Source organism: Fistularia commersonii, chromosome 1, assembly GCF_037954325.1.
Source record: "Fistularia commersonii isolate RoL2024-O1a breed Wild chromosome 1, RoL_Fcom_v1.0, whole genome shotgun sequence".
Taxonomy (NCBI): Eukaryota; Metazoa; Chordata; class Actinopteri; order Syngnathiformes; family Fistulariidae; genus Fistularia; species Fistularia commersonii.
The window spans coordinates 6,147,697-6,168,065 of NC_141284.1; the positions used below are offsets into that span (position 1 = coordinate 6,147,697).

The 20,369-nt window shown below is 42.3% G+C and overlaps 1 protein-coding gene across 1 annotated transcript in view; it reads right to left on the reverse strand.

Moving 5' to 3' along the window:
* artn (artemin) overlaps positions 1-19,766 on the reverse strand; it is a 37,981-nt gene extending 18,215 nt beyond the window's left edge. The window contains exon 1 of the mRNA XM_086146102.1: positions 19,680-19,766. Coding sequence (XP_086002228.1) covers positions 19,680-19,710 — 31 coding nt within the window. The 5' untranslated portion in view covers positions 19,711-19,766. The remainder of the gene's footprint in view (positions 1-19,679) is intronic.
* Positions 19,767-20,369: the final 603 nt, after the last annotated feature.

Here is a 20,369-nt window from a genome sequence, read left to right on the forward strand (position 1 = left end):
ATATAGCCAACTTTCTTTTCGATAACAGTCACAAGCCTTCCGATCAAGGATTCAGTCAGTTCCTTGATCTGGTCAGAATCAACTTTTTTCGCAGCCGCAACCACAGCCTCCCAGTCACTGTTCAGAGAGGTGTACGGTTTACCGTCGCCGTAGGTAACCTGTCGACACACAGCTTATCCTGTCCTTCCCTCCGTCAGACACACAGGTGGAAACCCGAATGACAGCTTACATGTCCGACATCTCACCTTGGATGGCAACTAACCACCTGAAGCTCAACCTAGACAAGACTGAGCTGCTCTTTCTCCGCATAGAGACCTGGCCATCACCAACGCCGCCAACACTGCGATAAGGCCGACCACAACTGCGAGAACCCTGGGTGTGGTCCTAGACAACCAACTGTCGTTCTCGGCGAACGTCGCAGAACGTCCTCCTTCACAACATCAGGAAGATTCGCAGATTCCTCACGGGGGATACGGCGCAGAAACTCCTCCAGGTTCTAGTCATCTCCCCCGTCTGGACGACTGCAACTCCCTCCCGCCCCAGCGGTGACCATCAGAAAGCGGCAATTGCGGCAAATTCTCACACACAACCCCCCTTCTTATGTCCCTTCACTGGCTCACCGCCCTCATCGCACTTAGCCCCCTCCCCCGCCGCCCAAGAAAAAACAAAACAAAAAAAAAGAAGAAATGAATGTATGTATGTACAGTCTACCCTTGTTTTTCGCAGGGGTTACGTTCCAAAAAGAACCCGTGATAGGCAAAATCCGTGACGTAGAAACCTTTATTTTTTTTTTTACAATTATTATACAATTAAATACTCTATTATACATTGCTGCTGTCGTCCTTATGTTTTTTTCTTCCTTTTTTACGGAACGAACGGAAGATATTTAATTCCGTAATGCCGACCTACAGCCGCATAGCTTTTACCTTCCCTTAGCATGTCCAGAAGTTTAACTTTATCTGCGATAGATAGCATCTTCCGCTGCCTTTTGGGCCCTGCCGCAGGTGCTTTTGTCGGTCCAGAGCGTTTTGTCAACATTATGGGTTTTAGAGAAACTCGAAATTGCAAGAGAATTTGCACGTACGTAATGTAAATTCGGCAAGCTGCTTTACGTACGTGTACATATTAAACTGCAATGTTATTGACGCACAGGTTGAGAAGAAGCTGAGTGACTTTTTTAGCCAAACAGAATGCAGAACACAATGCACGATGCAAATCCGTGAAGTAGCGAAACCGTGAAAAGTAAACCGCGTTATGGCGAGGGATCACTTTATATGGTTTTGGGATGGCTATTTGGCACAGTGGTGACTTCTGAATAATGACTACTGGTACTTTTGATTTTCGGTTATTGAATTGCAATTTATGGATAAAAGCGTCTGCTCAATGACTGAAATGTAATTTAATGTAACCTTCACTGCTTAAGAAGGGCCCAAAAGTTCTCAATAGGGTTTAAGTCAGGTGAAGAAGAAGGTGAAAAAGCCTTTAAGATGCAGACTCTTTCCCGTTTCCACTGCGTAAGAAAGTGTCTTCGAAAAATTGGCAGTAGATCATTTCGAGTTGATTTTGCATCCATTTTCAACCCGAAATGGTCCAACTGGCTCATCTTTAATAATACCTGCACATACCAGATCCAACCACGGGCCATCAAGAGTCACTCTCACAGAACGTTTGAAAAATCGTTCTTCAGATATTTCTCGGCCCGTTCTTGACGTTTCAACTTATATGTTTTGTCCAGAGGTCGGCCATGACTCCGGGAACCGAACGCCTCGTACTTCCTGACCCTCCAGGTTGCGGTTGTGGAATATGGCAACACTGGAGGATAATGGCTTCCTGGTAGATCCATGTGCGATTCTTCTCAAATCTTTGGCGGTTAATTTCTTCCCGACATGCTTCTTGCGACCCTGTTGACTATTTTAAGAAAAAAAACATTTGATCACGCCACGATATCTTAGATATTTCAAGAGTGCGGCATCCCTCTGAAAGACTTTTTCAAATTTTCAGAGTCAGTTCAAGAATCTGCCTAAAAATTATACACACCTTGATATACGGGACTGTCTCAGAAAATTAGTATATTGTGATAAAGTTCTTTATCTTCTGTAATCCAATTCTAAAAACGAAACATTACTTTTTCATTATATTCTAATATTTTGAGATAAGATTTTTGAGTTTTCTTAAGATGTGAGCCATATTGAGCAATATGTGAGCAATATTAAAATAATGAAAGGCTTGCAATATTTCAGTTGATTTGCAATGAATCCAGAATGTATGACATTTTTGTTTTTATAATTACAGAAGATAAAGAACTTAATCATAATATTCTTATTTTCTGAGACAGTCCTGTTGGATGATTATATCCTTATACTACACCCTCCCTCGTTACACAAAAACACATATGATGTGGTCAAAATAATCACTTGCCTTAAAATTGTGCACACAGTGTACAAGTAAAACATTAACGGATAATACCAGCCGATAAAAATCGGGTTTCAAATGAGAGAGTAAATAATTGTTTGTCTCCGGGTTTCCGGGGTGATCCCTGGCTCTTGCCCAATGACAGGGATAGGCATGACAACAAAAACAACCACCTTCTCCATTAACTTTAGTCATTTTATTTCATTCATTTATCTCTAATGGGTTCGTTTTTGCAGCGTACATCCTTTTCGTTCATAAAAACACAGATGTGAGATGATGATTTTTTAATGGTACACTCGGTCCGGCGAGCAAAGTATCATGCGGCGGCATGACAACTCACCGCGTAAGATTGATAAATGAATAAAGAAATAAAATAATAAGGTTAGATATGTAATGTATACGTCCCGTTTGCCAGCTCATCATGTGTTGAAATGACATATAGTAGGTTTTGCATGACGGTTTATGTTACACCGCTTGCAGACTTGGTGGCCGACCTGGGAGAAATCTACATCTGCGAGGCGCCGTTAAGTTTCAGCTCCTATTGTGTAAACAAAGGAGCTCAGCAGGAGCTATAGGCAAAACTTGCAGATCTGGATGCGCAAATCTATATTTCATCATTTGGAGTAAAGACATATATGACTGATTTAAAAAAAAAAAAAAAAATCCGAATTTTAAACTGAATAAACAACCAGATGCTTCCCTGAATTCACCATGTCGAGCAGTTAGTAAAAGTACAAATGAGCTTAAATAGCAGCAATATATTCATCACAGAGGACAAAATAAATCCAACTCAACTTCAACTTGTCAAGATTTAAATGTAAGATTGTTTTGGTTGGTAAAATCAAATATTGATTAAATTGAATGGCCCAGAAATTGATGCTAAATACATTTATTAAATTAGGGTGTTTTGTATAAAATCATTGCTTTGGGATAAGAAGCGGGATTAATGTTGCTTCATCATATTCTGGCCATGAGAGGCACCCTTATAGTTCATAATGATGAATCCAAAGATATCGATTTCTTATGAAACTGCATTTTGAGTTTGTTTTCAACATCTCAGCTTGATTTCTGGAACCTGTACCTCTGAGCAATTTTGCTCTTCGAATTAGTTTTGAAAGTGGTCCGGGGTGTCGATGATGAAGAAATCAGTCAGGAATCTATATTCCATGTTATATGTCGGACAAAATTTGAAATAAAAATGTAAAAATACATTTGAAAAAAGGTCTGTACAGCAAAAAGATAGTGTAACTCGGGGTTACGCAGGTAAATTCGGCTTTTGCCTGCCCATCTTTGCTCTGTTATAGAAAGTTATTGTATATAATAACTATATATGAGAAAATAATATGAATTATATATATAATCTAAAAAAAAAAAATTTATGTAAAGATACATAAAAAAGAAAAGAGTCAACAAAAGCACTTTTTGGGGCAGAATAATACATATCGAAACTATTGCATACACAGAAAGTGACTCCTACATAGCATTACACAATTGTTTATACTCCACTGGAATAACATCCACATTTCCGACTTAACTACCGCCAAACAACAGGCTTCTTTTCTGGTTAATTTTTTATATTTATTTAAGACCGGGCGTGAGCATTACAAAATTATGAAAGACAAATTGAAGCATGATATTAAATGTTTTTCCGCCGCCGGCTGTGCAGGCAACTGCTGTGGTAAAAAAGGAGGCGGATGATAATGGCAATAATTGTGGCAACAATAATCATAATAATGATGATGATGATTGAAATGTTTTTGAAGAAAGTACTACTTAGGGGTAGATTAACAAAAACAACAAACTCTGTGGTCTGGTGAAATAAGCTGACATCACCTGGCCCCACTGTAATAACCTTAAACCTGAGGTCAACCCGCTTTTTCCCCTAAAACCTTCCCAAAAACTCAAATCAATCCCGATGAAGCGCCTGAAAGCCATCGGGTTGACAAACCCCGTTTGTTTAGTTTGTGTGAAGCACGTTGCAGTGGGCTCATATTCACGTCAGCTTGGAATGGACCCCTCCACCCTTCCCCCAAACAAATATATTTTAATGTCATCGGGCCAGATCATGGTGAGTATCCAGGCTAAGACGCCGCATGAGTGATCAACAGCTGAACATCAGCCAGCAAACAACCGCGGTTCATACCCGTCACGGACGTCAGCGCTCGTCAAAATCCGTTCGCACAATCATCAATCAAATTCAGCTCCCCCCCCCAGGGCTTCTGTAAAAGCATGGTGTTAAAAAAAAATTTGCAAAGGAGCAACAATCAAAGTTAAACACCCACGGTCTGTTCTGAGATCAGACCTGGACCGTTTCCACGGCAGCGGCGGGGGGGGTTCTTGACGTTGGGGACACGATGCCGAGACGGGGAAGATGAGGAGAAATTAATGAAAAATAAAAATAACATGTATTTATGTCAGGGTGTAAATTCACAAAAATTCACAAAAGGCTGTTGTTTCATGTAAAATGTGCGACGGAGCAAGGCATGATATGACCACCACCGGAAAAATAAAACCTAAAAATATGCACCTCACCTAACTCCAATTTGCTTCTTGCTACTGTCCTATGCCTTCATCCAATCAGAAGACAGCATGTGCCCCCACACTAGAACTGATGATAACCCTCTGTAATCTCATAATGGACGAAGTCACCAGCTACACCCCAAACATCCGTCTTGAAGTGGTAGAGGACTTCACGTACCATGGTTCTATTATCTCCTGCGACATCTTCCCAGATGCCGTGCTAAACACAAGAATCGGCAAAGCAGCGACAGCCATAGCCCGTGCTGACAACCAACACCAACATAAGGGTCTACCAAACATGTATGCTCAGCTCCCTCCTAAACAGCAACTCCTGTCAAGAGTGCAGAGTCAACGCTGAGTCCACCTACGCTGCGTCAGGAGAATCTTGGACATCACCTGGCAAGACCACATCCCTTACAAAGATGTCCCGTCACAGGTAGAAACCCCGCGCATATTCGCCCTCCAGCCCAGAGGCATCACCGTTGTCTTGGCCACATCAGCCTTATCTAGGATAGTCCCATTATGACGGACTTGCCCTACAGTGAGCTCATCACGGACTCCAGACCTGCAGGGAGACTAGTTCTCTTATACAAAGACAAACAGGACCTCAAGGCAGGCAACATCAAGCTATTATGACGCAACTGCAGGGGACCGCATTAAATGGAAACATGTCAAGGAATGCATCAAGTCAAATCAAATCAATTAAGATTTTATTTATGTAATGTCAAATTATAACTGTTTCTTATAGCGCTTCACATGTGGAGCAGATCTGGACCGAACAAAATGATTTACAGAAACACGACAATAGGCCCGTGAGCAAGCACTTGGCGACAGTGGAAATGAAAAACTAGACACAAACCTTGGTGCGATAGAGAAGGACATAGAGATTGAACAGGGGTGGGCAAACTTTTCGGCTTAGAGGCCAAATCGACTTTTAAAATTTGACAGACGGGCCGGGTCACCGCAAGATACGATATATATATAAAGAAAAAAAAAATCATTTGTAAACGATACATATCAGACTCATCTGACATTAGCTTTGAAAATAAAACCAGTTTGGTTTTGAAGGCTCTGGCGTTTTCTCGCATTTCATGGACAAAGCAGTTTTTCCCTTGTAGCTTCATGTCTCGCTCATTTATGCGTGTAAGTATGTTCACAGTAAAGGCTATTTTCGACCTTTTTTGAGCCAGGGCACATTTTTTTATCCCGGGGAACACCAGCAACCAAAATGACACTCCAACACAGTACATATAATACATATAGTTAATAATATAGTTTTTAATGTATTAATACTCAGTGTGAAACCTGGGGCTGTTTCAATGAACACAAAATGGATATCTTCGCATTAATGGTAGAAAGACATACACCAAGCTCTTGTTCAAGCTTTAAAAGCAGGCAGTATTAAAGTTTCTGCTACAGTGTGGAACTTTTTTGATTTAGCTACAAGCTCAGCAACGAAGTAGCTAGCTTTGAGGGCTCTCTCGTTTACCTTTGAGGTTTTTCTCCCAAAAATTGCCTGTTTTTGGGAGAAAACATTGTTTCTACGTAAGCGTACAAAATAGTCCATCGGCTTGTTTTGAACAGAAGTGTGTTTCGTTTGGAGCTGGCGTTTAAGCTTGCATGGCACCTTGGCGCTATTGGGTGGCTTCTCGACACACACCAAGCTGTGTCGGTGTTGTTGCATCCCCGGTGAAAGTGAATCCAAATGAAAGATAGCTTTCGCTGTATTGCCTCGAGCTCATCGTCTTTTCTTTTTTCTTTAGTCCATACTGCCACTGTCGCGCAGCACTAACTCTAACATTGACCTCTACGCACACTAGTGTGCCACGGCACACTGGTTGAAAATTACCTGGGCTAAATCACAAACCCGATCTGTATCATTCAGCTCAGGAAAATTCTCAAGTAGCTCAAAAAAATGTTTGAGCTCCAAACATTGATCCAATCATTCAATCATTCACATCAAGTATGAATTCTGTACCAATCTTTGGCAGTCCGCTGGTCTCTTCAATCCGGGCCGGATGTGGCCCGCGGGCCGCAGTTTGCCTGCCCCTGGGATAGAATGGGATGCTTATAGTTAGCGTGATGCTAACTATAAACTTTCTCAAATGTAAGCCTATTCTTGAACAAAGAGACGATGCTTGGAAGGTGATTCCACAGAAGTTGTAGGAGAAGCGCGAAGAGAACTAGCAGGATGAGACAGCAGAGAGAGATGCCTCAGCGACCATCAATCCAAGAGTGAAATTAATGAGATCTAAAACTAGCAGAAATAAAATAAAGATTAATTCTTTATTTACTATTTCTGTTTAAAAAATAAATAAATAAATAAATAAATAAATAAATAAATGTGTGTTTGTGTGTGTGTGTGATGGACCAATATTCCCAAAGTATTAAGAAAACGCCACAGTCAATATCGAACAAAGGAAATAGGATGCACGTTTGGATACATGCACGAATGCAGCATCCGCAGCAATAAACCTTAAAACCTTAAAAAATAAACCAATAAAGAAAACCAATAGACCTTAAAACACTTTATAGCCTTGACTTTGACACTTAATAGTTTTATTTGTATTTCTTATTCTCCCCCCCCTTTTTTTACTGTTGTCATTCTGTTGTCCATTCTTATCCCTGATGTTGTTGCTGTTGTTGTTCTCTGTCTATTTATTGGTGGATGTCTGCTATTTTCTGTCTTCTAACTCTTTACATTTATATTCATATTTACGCTGTTACGCTGCTGTGACAAAAGAATTTTCCCTATGGCAGGGGTGTCAAACTCAGGGGCCACATACGGACTAATTTGATGTCAAGGGGGCCCGACCAGTAAAATCATTACCTATAAGTAACATTAAGTCCAAATTTTTCCTTTATTTTAATTGAAAGGAGGTAAACAGGTAAATTATAAAAAAAACATACGTAATGAACTGATCCTCTAAAAAAATACATGATGAATTGATATCAAAAATTTATATTAAAAAAAGAGTTGATGAAATTAAACCCTAAAAATATTGTTGAGTTAAAAGAGAAAACCTTTTCACTGTGGGAAAATTTGCCACTAGAATGTTTTAGAAAATTGATTGGTAGCAGGCATAAAAGGAGGTATAATGTTTACAAGGCTATTCTAGTTATTAAATCAATCTTTTTCATTTGGCCTCTTTTTTTGGTATCGTTTTTGTGCTTTTTATAGAAATGAGAAAAATTTTTTTTTAGCTATGTCGCTCAACGTTTTTTAATCAAAAACTCATTTTGTTTACAAATTTTTAAAGCAAAAAATACTTTTCCGAAGTTACTTTCTCATTTATCACGTGCCTGTTTTTTTTTTTTAAACACACTGTATAAAACCCCCAGATGCATGTGAGAAAAAAAACTCGCAGGCCGCACAAACACAAATATTTGATTTCAGGCCGGGGGCCACAAAACGTTGTTCCGAGGGGCCGCAATTGGCCCGCGGGCCGCAGGTCTGAGACCCCTGCCCTATGGGGATCAATAAAGTTTATCTTATCTTAATGTTGGAGTTTAGATTAACTGTCAGGAGACACACACCTGCGCATGAATCCTTGTAAGCAGGACACGGTTACTACATACTGGGAAGGTCATGAGCCGGCTGAAGGTCATCCATAGCCGAAAGTTGTCACCTTGATGTCAAGAAGAACCAAATAGCAGTGGATCGAGGTGCGCGCGAAACTTTTGGGTCACTAGCGCCGCGACTGACTGAGGCCGTTCCCGCTTTGCCGCTTTAAATCGGTCTCACGTCCAGGGAGAGGGGATGCGAGGGGATGTGGCGGCCGGAAATCAGAGGGCAAAGAGCGAGAACCCAGGTACGAGTGGCAAACCATGAAACTATAAACCGAAGAAGCCCTGCTTTTACACACATCAAGTGTCTCGGGCAATTTGTCAAGTCTGGAATGCAGCCCGACATACTGTTTTGATTTCTTCTCGCTTTAATATCCGAGCGCCGACTCATCCTGTGCTGCCCCTGCTGGATAAAAAAAAAAAAAAATGATGTGGATGCATATTTGCATATAAAGCCAGGGGAATATCACGACGCAAATTCCAAAACGATGAAGCATCTGCGCGTGCGTGCCAACAGCTTTCCCCCCCCCGCGAGAGAGCATTCTTACATTATTAATCCAACAACGCACAAGAAGCATCACTTCCTCCAACTGCATTCCTGGGTAAAAGGTACTAATAAAGAACAGGACGAAGCAGATTCTCAGCAGCCCCCTGTTCTGGCTCAGGGGCTCAAGGTAAGCCCTTGATAGGCATCTCCTAAAAGATTTCACTCCTGTCTTTCTCAACAGGTTAAATCCCGTGTTTGGATTGGTAGATAGAAAAAGAAAATTCGATTGCCATCTCCGTGATGCGGAGATAAGTCTGGCTGAGCTGCAAGGATGCGACCGGCAGCGGAAAGGTGACGGCGAGGCCACGGAGCGAGCCCAATCGGACCCCGGACGGAGGCGGGGTCGTAGATGAGCTGCACCAGGATGGGCACATCCGCTGTTTTCGGAAGCCATAAACAGGCATTAGTGCTCGCTCGCGCATATTTCGTGCCCGGGCGCACATCCGTGCATGCATGTCCCCTCGACTTTATAAGGAGCTGGCGGGAGTCCTGTGTCAGACATGTCAAACCGGGCCCCGCTTTTTTTTTTTGAATTCAATCAATGGCAGGAGCGGCGTTGTCGAAACCTGGACTTACATTTTGTGCAACGCTGGAGGATGGGAAAATCATGAGGGATTTTCCAAAGAGATGTGGGAAGAAGGCAAATTGCATATGAATCAGTTATGACATTGGACAACATTGGCGATCAAGACAAATCATTGCAGCGCCAAAACCGGATTCCTGATTTCCTTGCATTCATTCATTCAATAGAAATAACAAGGTTCGCCAGTCGATCACAAGGCCACATATAGAGACAAACAACCAGTTACCCTCTTATCCACACACTGTATAGAGACATGCAACCTTTCACTCTCTCATTTGATGCAGGAACCAGATGTTAGGAAGCGTTCACGCTCTCATTCGCATGTTTGGGTGATATTGGGTCCTCAATGAACGGATTCTGGGAGGAAAAGCGGAGAACACGGAAAAAAACCCACGCAGACACGGGGAGAATTCACTAACTCAGAAAGGCTCTCCCTCAGAATCGAACCAGGGACCAGGGATCAACTGAAAATCTTAATCAAAATATTGTTGTATCGTATTTTTCGCACTATAAGGCGCACCTAAAAGCCTTTAATCATCTCGAAAACCGACAGTGCGCCTTATAATCGGGTGCGCCTTATATATGGATCAATATTGAGCCGCAAGAGGTTTCGCAACTACGGGAAGCAGCTGCCAACTCCATTTTCTCCCATAGAAGAAGTAGCATGCGGTGCATGCTTGGATATATGACTGTGCTAAGTGTGCATTTTCATTTCCATTTGTGTGTGTGTGTGTTCGCGCGTCACCGAAGTAGCAGTGGTAAAAACGGTAAAGGTGAATTCCAGTCCCACACCACTTGTGTGAGTTTTGAGCCCCCAAAATGGCACCTTTCAAGAGTCACGCTTACGACGCAGGGTTTAAACTCGAGGCGATCAGTCACGCAGTAGAACACGGGAATAGAGAAGCAGCGAGAGAATTCAACATTAACGAATCAATGGTGCGGAAGCGACAAGATGACCTGCGCCAAGTAAAGAAGACTAAACAGAGTTTCCGAGGCAACAAAGCGAGATGGATACAGTTAAAGGACAAACTGGAACAGTGGGTTGTTGAACAGGGGGCAGCAAGTAGAAGCGCCTCTACAGTCACTATTCAAATAAAGGCAACAGCGCTAGCTAGTGACATTAACATCAATGAATTTAGGGGCGGTTCTTCTCGGTGCTTTCGTTTTATGAAACGCTTTTAACTGTGACAAATGGAGTTGGAAATACATTGTTTTCAACAAAGGCGGCGCAAATACCGGTAAGAGCTACCGGTAGGTATGGTGAATGCACTAACTTGTTTTGGGAGTGAACGGAGTTGTCAGAAAGTTGGTTTGTATTCTATTAATAAAGTTCAACTGACTGTTTTGTTGACATTCCCTTCAACGCAGCTCCATTTAGTGGATACATAATGCAACCCCAGCCACTACTGTAGCTTCTATTATATGCGCCTTAAATATGATTTTTTTTAAAAATAGGCCATTCATTGAAGGTGCGCCTTATAATCCAGTGCGCCTTATGGTGCGGAAAATACGGTGATAGATCTAAAGCTGAACTTGTGACAGCTGGTTGTGTTAATTCGTAGTTTTCTGGTGATACACGCGGTAAAAATTCTGCTGTAAGAATAACGTTTTTACATGTTGTTTTTTGTTTTTTTCTAAACTCATTAATTTAGTCTAGTTTGAACAGCCACCTATCACGCTCCGCCCTTTATTTCAGTATTTCATGTACCTCCTGACTCTGCCTTGTAGACAATTTCTCTTAAGTAGTACATCCCAAAATGTAACAACCTGAGTATTTCTGATAACATCGTATCGCCTTAGAGTATTTCGTTACGAGGAAGTGTCAGCTGGACGACCCCTCAGTTGTTTTTACGTAGTCTTTTCCTTCCTAACCCGATTCTTTGTTTCCTCTTTCGTCACACCGACTACCTTCATGTCCTCAGTTGTTTTTACATAGTATTTAAACATAATCACATCATCCTGCCGCCAGCTCGGCTCAACAAGCCAGAACCGGTCGCGGAGAGCGATTCGCGCCAATTGATCACTTTTTTCTTTTCTTTTTTTTTTTTTTAAGGTAACGGTCCAGGGGATTGAAATAATCAGGTTCATGCCGGCGAGGAGCTCAACCCGAGCCCCGTGAATGATCCCCGTCTGTTGGATTCACGACGGTTTTATTATTATTTACGCCGCGCCCTGTTTTTCACCCCTTTCCCCACGAGTTTGCTTTGGCTAACTTGGGTTTATACACACAGCCCGTTGCAACAGCAGCACGTCCATATATAGACCGCGTGGATTGATGAGGCTTGTGACAAAAAGTTGCGAAGCCAACAAACACACAAACGCCTCTCAAGTAAACAGAATCCGCGTCCAAGTCGGGGCCGGAGTGGAGGCTTGCGGCGAGCGTATACTTTGAACAAACGGGACAAGGCCGAGTGAGACAGATGGCTCTGGTGGACAGCGCCGAGCCGGTTCGCTTAAGAGCACTTTGTTCTTCCTCGCTGCAGATTCGACTTGTTTCTCTTAAAGCAGCAAAGATAATTGTGTTGTTAGATTGAATCCCCTCCCCTACCGGGAGGTTTGTTATTGTCTCCACCTTGGCGGTTCGTTTTTTTTTTTTTCCCCGATGCAGTTTGCACGCTTGCCAGCTCGCAGGGGTTACACAATCGCCCAAAAGCCGATTTTTGCCAAAACCTGCGGGGTGAGAGAGACAAAACCATTTAACATGGAAAAACACGGCAGCTTTAAAGAACTACAGAGGAGCCGCCTTTAAATGACGGCTGGTTTGTACTTGTTTTGACACATGACAACGGCGCAGGAAAATATGTACCGGAGGGTTTGTTCGGAATTTGCCTGTATTTACATATCTGAGCGGAGAGGCGGGAACTTCCTGCCACTGATACATGGAGGTACTCATTCATATAACCGAGTCGGGAGGCACGTTACAAGATTTATCGCCTGATTTATTTATCAACCATTTCACTCTGGTGGGTGTGGCCAGTTGCCACGGAAACCCAGGAAGGAGGGGGGGGATGCAGCCAATCACACGTTTGAATTATTGAGCCGACTCGGTTGCGAGGTTTGCGCCGATTACCCACCCGAGTGCAAACTGACGTTGTCGGTAAAAAACAAAGAAGACGCGGGACACAGGAAGTTGTGTCAGAAAACAAAGACGACAGGAAGTGGCGGGAATATCAAAACAATGGATTATGCCATTAGAAGAAAGAGCAGATAACTGCGCAAACGGCTAGCCGTCGATCCTCCATGTATGTTGAGCCACTAAACCAGGAGTGCCCAATACGTCGATCGCGATCTACCGGTCGATCGCAAAGGTAGTGTGGGTAGATGGCATGGCATCAAAACGTAAGACGACAGCCTATCCTCCTCACTCTGAAGTTTGTCACTTGACTGTCTGTTCAGTCTGTCCAATCTGACCTTTTCTGACACAGGCGTCACTGCGCATGTGCACATAACGGCGCGTTCGAGCAAGCTAGCGAGTTAGCCTCCAATTTATGTCTTCTAAAGTAATGGGTATAAAAATGAATGGGGCAGCTGGACCAAGTAAAAAGACGAAAACCCATCACTTCCATACGGAATGGGAGCTGGACTTTTTTTTTTTTACTATGTCATTTTCAAAGTGCGTTTGCCTCATCCGCAGGTTTGCTGTTGCTATACCGAAAAAGGGAAATGTGGAGCGGCATTTTCAGACCATTCATAAAAACTACGACACCGACTTTCCTCCGAAAAGTGAGCTGAGCAGGAGAAAACCGAAGGAACTAAAATCCCAGCTGTCAGGACAGCAGTCATTTTTCTCACAGCTAACTTCAACTATGCTGCTGACTCCATTCAAGTCATCAGAACAAGCTATTTACCAAAAAAGTACTCTGTTGTCTTGTGCCATAAGGGTTCATGCAGTTATGCAAGATCCACATATATTCATTGTGTTAAGTATATCGGTAGATATACAAAGTATAAAGTAGCTCACAAGGCAAAAAAGTGTGGACACCCCTGTGCTAAACGTTCAATCCTGATGAGATAACAGCTTTTGCGGGAGTTCAATGTGTTCAATTTTATCCAGTTAACCGGGTTTGACCAATCATGTGATCCCTCATCAGGTGCAGTGGCTTCATGTCTGATCTCGAGTCCCCCAGTCCTGAAATCTTACGAAACTTGTCGGCTAATTTGAACACCCAAGTCTTTTCAACATCAGTAACCATGGCGACAGCTGTGGAGCACGTCCCCAGCCTTAAAGATCTGAAAAAAAAAAAAGTTTGTGCGAGGGCACAGCACAAGGGTAAGCCAGTTTCTCAGAGAAACAGTGGACTTATGCAATGTAAGATTCGAAGTTCTTGTTATTCACATCATTCAAAAAAAATCAGCCTGGAATTTTTCCGGAATTTAACCCGAGCCCAGGATCTCAGAACGATCACATGAGCTGGGCCAGCAAGGTCAACGGTAAACAGATACACACCTCCATACATGGTACTCTTTGGATGAGTCACCTCGTGCATTGAATGAATCAGAAATAGCAAAGCTTGCACAGATCAATAAAAGAATGGCAAAAGATGGGCCAATGATACATTCAAATCATTAATATATGATATAGTATAAAAATGATATGTAATATCATAATGAAAGATACTATGTACATTTTCCTGCAGTTGCAGTGTCATTTTTTAAATATTCACTTTTTTTAAAACAGCATAATCATCGTCAGTTTTTTTAGCATTTTTGGTGCAATATTTATGCAAATTTTAGTCATATTTTAGTTTCCTGAATGCAGGTGTCAATCATGCTTCACATGAAGGACTTGATCACTACTTTTTCCGTAAATCATCCCAAACCTCTCATTCACTCACGTATTCTGTCTTTTCACGGTTTCATTCCTCTTATCCATTCCTTTCCTTACAAATTTGGGTTGATGTTCCTAGATTTCCAAAGATTTCCCGCAAATATAACACAATTTTGATTTTACTGACAATGTACAACTTATATGCATATTTTTTTCTTGTGAATTCCCATGGGTACTTTCTCCAAAATTACGTAAAAACAGATGTTATTTTCTCTTCAAAATAACAGTGCTGGCACCACTTCTAGAGGTCCCACGATTTCCCAGGGATTCAGGCTGTAGAAGAAGCTAACATGCTCTACGTCAGCACGACAGTGTTTGCCCTGCCAGGCAGTCGTTGTGTTTACTTCCTCATTAGCGTATGTGACCGGACTTTGACGGCCAAATCGGTCGATTATCTTTGCTTTTTTAAGCTTCTTTTACGGGACAAAACGGTCGTTGAACTTGGCTAATTAAGCTGGAGGTGATGTCGACCCCCATCCAGCCCCTCATTCCTCCCAAACAATCGGGGCCTTTCTCTGAGCCGCCAAAAACATTTGAAATATTACCGTCTGATGAATGTAAGGGGCCTTCATGGGTATCCTAACCGCCTGCTGGTCATTAGCACCAGTTGTAATAAAGCATGCTGCTCTTTCCCCGCTAGCCGGCTCTCGCACCCCATAACTCTTTCGAATGTCACCTGAAATCACCGCTTGCGTTGTGTTTGTTTTTTTTTTGTTTTTTTTAAATTTCTTTCAAGTGTGATAAGAACTTAATGATTTCCGCGATCGCCGAAATTCCACGGGTTATTGGTTGTTATCTGTCCATTAAAAGGCCGAGCGATAGGCGACCCAGAGACGCTGCTCTGGGAAGCATCAGCGGCAGAGACTAAATATTGTGACTTCGCTGCAGCAAAGCGCTTTGTCAACACAAAACTCACGGTGACCCGGTACATTCTCTGGTCCTCTCCATGTTATATAACGTCATGGTACGTTCGATCCGAAGTGAGAAAAAAATCCCCATCGATGAACCTCGATTCACTTGTAATTAGCTCCAATGCTAATGAGCGTTAAACAATCCAGATCACAAGTTCCTCCAAATTAAGACCACATCTGCCGAGAAGCCTGTTCGTCCTATAGGTCGTGCTCCCGAAACCCACATCTGGACGTTTTTCGGTCCGTTACCCGTAAGCACTCCTTCCCTGCAAATCCACCCCGACCGCTACCGGGACGGTAAAAGCTTGACACATTAGCGTGGTTTTCATTCACACACCAGTTTGAGGTATTACATAGAGAGCTTGCAGACAGATAAGAGGCAGGGAGATAGAGGGGGGAGGCGCTTGATGGATGAAGAAAAAAAACAGGGTGAGGAGCCCAGACAACAAACATTTTCATGAGCTGCCAAAACAAGAAGTGGTATTTTGTCACGAAAACAACTCATTCCTGGAATCTAATTAATACTACAGTACCAACCTCGCACAACGCTAACTGTGTTAGCATACTGCTATAGGCAGCTAATGGCTAAGCAGCTAACGGGTAGCTAATGGCTACGAATATAGCCATTAGCTGCCTATAGCAGTATGCTAACACCATGTCACTATACATGTATGGACAAAAATAACAAACTAACTCAATAACTGAACTGTTTGTACTAACACCAACTGGGATGTAAAATGTATAATGATGCCTGTAGCATAAATTTCATGCAAAGAGTAGCGGTGTTGGCAAATACTTTCATCAATGATTCTTTGAGTGTTTTTAACAGTTAGTGGCCATCATCATGTTTTTAAACTTTTAAGACTATTGCCTTGCATCATTTAGCATTTTAGCTTCCGATTAGTGATAGTGCTAACAGGTTGGGATGGGGCATGAAGAGGACAATAGAAGCAACTATTACATCAGGGTTGGGCAATTATTTCGGCTGGCGGGCCACATTTCTTATTTATTTTCATGGGCGTGCCAATTAGGTATCATGTTAATTGAACCAAATGAACACTGCAATTTTAATATTTACATTTTTTGACATTTTAATTTGACTTTAAAATCATGAATGATCATATAAATATACCAACATTATTTTGGGGAAAAAAAAGGGAAAAAATAGGGAGATTATAAGTTTAATAGTGATTGAAAATAGTCAAAGAAAATAGTTTGACGGGCCGGATAAAAAAGCAAAACGTGACAGACGTGGCCCGCGGGCAGTAAAATGCCCCGGTCTGCATTAGATCGTAGCAGATATTCAACAGAAGAAATATAGTTATTTTGATATTGGCCTAAGTCAGGGGGCCACACAGGGCCACTTCCTGGTGGTACATGTAAATACTTGACCGACGAATGTTTCACCTGCACTTTGGTACTTTGGTGCAAATTGACTGATGCACGGGTGGGGAGGAGGGGAATGACATAGAGAAGGCTTATTCACGTTAAACATCGCGATGACAAACGATCGGTGGATATTCGGTCCCAGACGTCGTTTCAGGAGCCTGGAACCTTTTTTAGCAACAGCTGCGAAAGACATGCGTTTAACAACGAGAGCAAAACATTGATTTCCGGTCCGCACTCGCAAGAACTGGCCTGGAAACTTGCAGATCTGATGATCTCGCGGGCCAATCGGGCATCGTTTGGAGCCCGTGATTGTTTGGTGGAGCTCAATTTGATTCATCAATGGCTTCAAATGAATCTGTTTAAAGCTACGCTGCAAAATACTCCTTTAATTCCATTGTCTATTTTGCCAAAGTGTTCAAATTTGACTGAAAAGAAAACCACAGTACGGCTTTGAGCCACACGGAGAGCATGACTGAATTACCCCTACAGCACACCTCACTGCTGTCTCACAGCAAGCATACATGTCCTGCACCAGTCTAACATACTTCTCTGCTACTCAAGACAGAGCATGACTGAATATCCAGGCTCATTTGTTCAGTGTTCGAATCATTTTGTCTTTTTACAATTTATGGAAAATTGGTTGTCAAGACAAAAAGAAGATAAATGGGGGGCTTGGGGTGGGGGGGGGGTGGGGGGTCACCTGTACACATCTCTGAAGAAAGAGCTTGGCCATTGCATTGACTCCCAGGAACAGAATATTAGAAACACTTCATTTACTAGTTAATAGTGCCGGTCAGGAGAGTCTTACAGCTGTGCCTAATAAAATGGCCAGAAAAAATGTGAAGAGTGCGTGTGTGTGTGTGTGTGTGTGTATATGTGTGTGTGTGTGTGTGTGTGCGTGTGTGTGTGTGTGTGCGTGTGTGTGTGTGTGTGTGTGTGTGTGTGTGTGTGTGTGTGTGAGTGTGTGTGTGCGTGTGCTTGACCCCCTGAGGAGTTGGAAAACAAATCAGGAGGCTGTGAGAATATTTTCAGACATCAAGTGGATGATTTAATCTCTATCCAATTTTAAAAATAAAGAAAACCATTCAAACATAATTAGAATTGCATTTCTGGGCAAGATTTCACATCTTAACTTATGTATTGATCTATTAGCCTATTGTAATGTATTTATTTCTTTTACTTAATTATTTCACTTAATTAATTGGACTTTTTTGGGGGGTGTGGGGGCTTAATCATTCCCTGGTCTTCCTTTCCAGGAATTGAGGAAATAGTCCACGATAATAATAATAATCAATAAATGATCTATATGCTCGAGTGAAAAGCAGAGGAGGGTTTTTTTTTTTAAAATCAGCAACAAATCATGCACATTTTTTTCTACGATTAGGTTTCATTCATATCAAACTGAGAATTCATGGGGGGGAGGGGGAACTCAAATTTTCAGATATTTAAATTTGACAATGAAAGAAAGCGACGGTCTCCTCATCGTTTCTCAAAACCAAAGGTTTAAATTGAAGCCAAAACAAAAACAAAACAAAAAAAAAACTTCACATTTCTATTATATTCTGGGGTTCTGGTCCTTCGACCGACACACACTGGCTGTTAAATAGCGCCTTAACACATTACAGAGATGTCCTTAAAATAGATACTTGCACTGGGAGGGAGACAGTCTTACAAATCCTAGTCCCAAACTGAGAGTCACTCTTGGCTGCCCGAATTCACTGTCCCCTGTCTGCCTCTGCACCGCCGTGCACGACAGATATTACTGGCCGGTGCACGACAACGCTTTCACGATTCCATTCACGCATATGGTGCCAGTCTAAGTGTTATGACACCTTACTTACACTGTTATTACACAGGATCAGTCCACATGCACTTTTATATTATAAAAGTTGTGTCAACTGCGTGTCATTTCACCCAATCCGCAAAACGCAAATTACATTTTCAGAGCCTCGATTAAAAAGGTAAATAGTTGCTGACGATCGGAATTTATTTTCGTGTGTGTGTGTGTGTGTGTGTGTGTGTGTGTGTGTGTGTGTCAGTGTTACTCGGCTCTTAAGACTGTGCGATGCCAACTAGTACTACTTTTTAAATATATATATATACCACATATATTACAAAAGAGAAGTACTTATTCTTTTGAACTGACCTCACGGATGATACTTTACTACAACACCTCAATAAAAGATGCATTCAAAATAACATTTTGTTATGATGAAGTTGTCTTAATAGCACTGTAGTACCTAAACTGACTCTTAAAAAGCTCCATATTAGACAAGGAAAGATTATTTTCTTATCTTTACAAAAGGCAAAAAAATGATGCTGTATATAACTTGTGCACTTGAAGTACTGTATATTTCCTGCTACACAGGAAAAAGTCCACAATTAAATCCATCAACTGAAACAAAAAAAAAAAACAACGACAAAAAAAAAAAAAAACCTTTGAGGAAATAAGCTGATGATGCAAAAATCCGCTCTTTAGATATCCATCTGTTAATAATTTATTCCTGCCAGTATAACAGACACACCGGGGGAGGGCGGGGGTTGTAGATCCACGGTCCGGGAATTGTTGTAGTTTACTTCGAAAAAAAAAAAAAAAAAAAAAAAAAAAAACATAATTCCAGACTAACTTGGAGTAACTTAAAAAAAACAAACAGGTTATTCGGTTAATAAGCGTGTTATTACACATACCCCTCCCGGTGCGTGGTAATAACAATTGCATAACGCATTTAAAAAAATAAAACAACGATTCACCTGTTTTTTTTTTTTTGTTTGTTTTGTTTTAAATCCAACTTCCTTTTCATTTTAAAAGTTTATTATATTTTTCTTATGCGCACCTCCATAAACTTTTCCTGACTTCCGGTCGCCCCCCCCCCCCCACCCTTTCCCCCTTTTCCAAAATATCCCCGGCGGCCGTCCTTTTACCTTTGCGGTGTTCCCCCGCACTGCCGATCATGGACGCGGGTGGAGAAGAAGGCGACCCGCGGGCGTGCGTTCCCGGCAGTAACCCCGCACACAGAAACACGCACCCCCGCCCCCCCTCACCCGGGATCTCCTCCGTGCTGCTGCGCGTCGGCGGTTCGCTCCTATCCTGTGGCGCGGCACCCACGCACGGCGCTCCTCACGCCTGGGAGGAAGGAGGGAGGTGGGGGAGGGGGGGGGGGGGGAGAGCGCGCCTGCCCCGCACGTCCTCCGGCGGGACAGGTGTGAGCCGACGCACAGATGCGTGCGTTTATGCGTGCGGTGTGTGCGTTAAAAGCCTGCGGTGTCACGTTCCGGACCCCCACCCGCCCGTCATGTGATCCCCCTCCACCGTGGGATGACAATGAGCTCATCATCGCGTCGTGCACGCACCGACGCGCACGCAGCGTGCGTTCATTCACCCCTTCATTCATAATTCCCATGTTTCAGTCATTATTTACACAGCAATTGCTCCTGCGTGGATGTCAAGTTGTAAAACTTTTCTGAACCTTTCGAATTTATTTTCCCCCTTTGAACTGAAAAAATACGATCAATTATGACTTAATGTTGCTCTTTTTTTCCGATCAATTTAAGAAAAAAATGTATTTTTTCATTTTTACTTGCCATTTGTCACTCATCAACTCACCATTAATT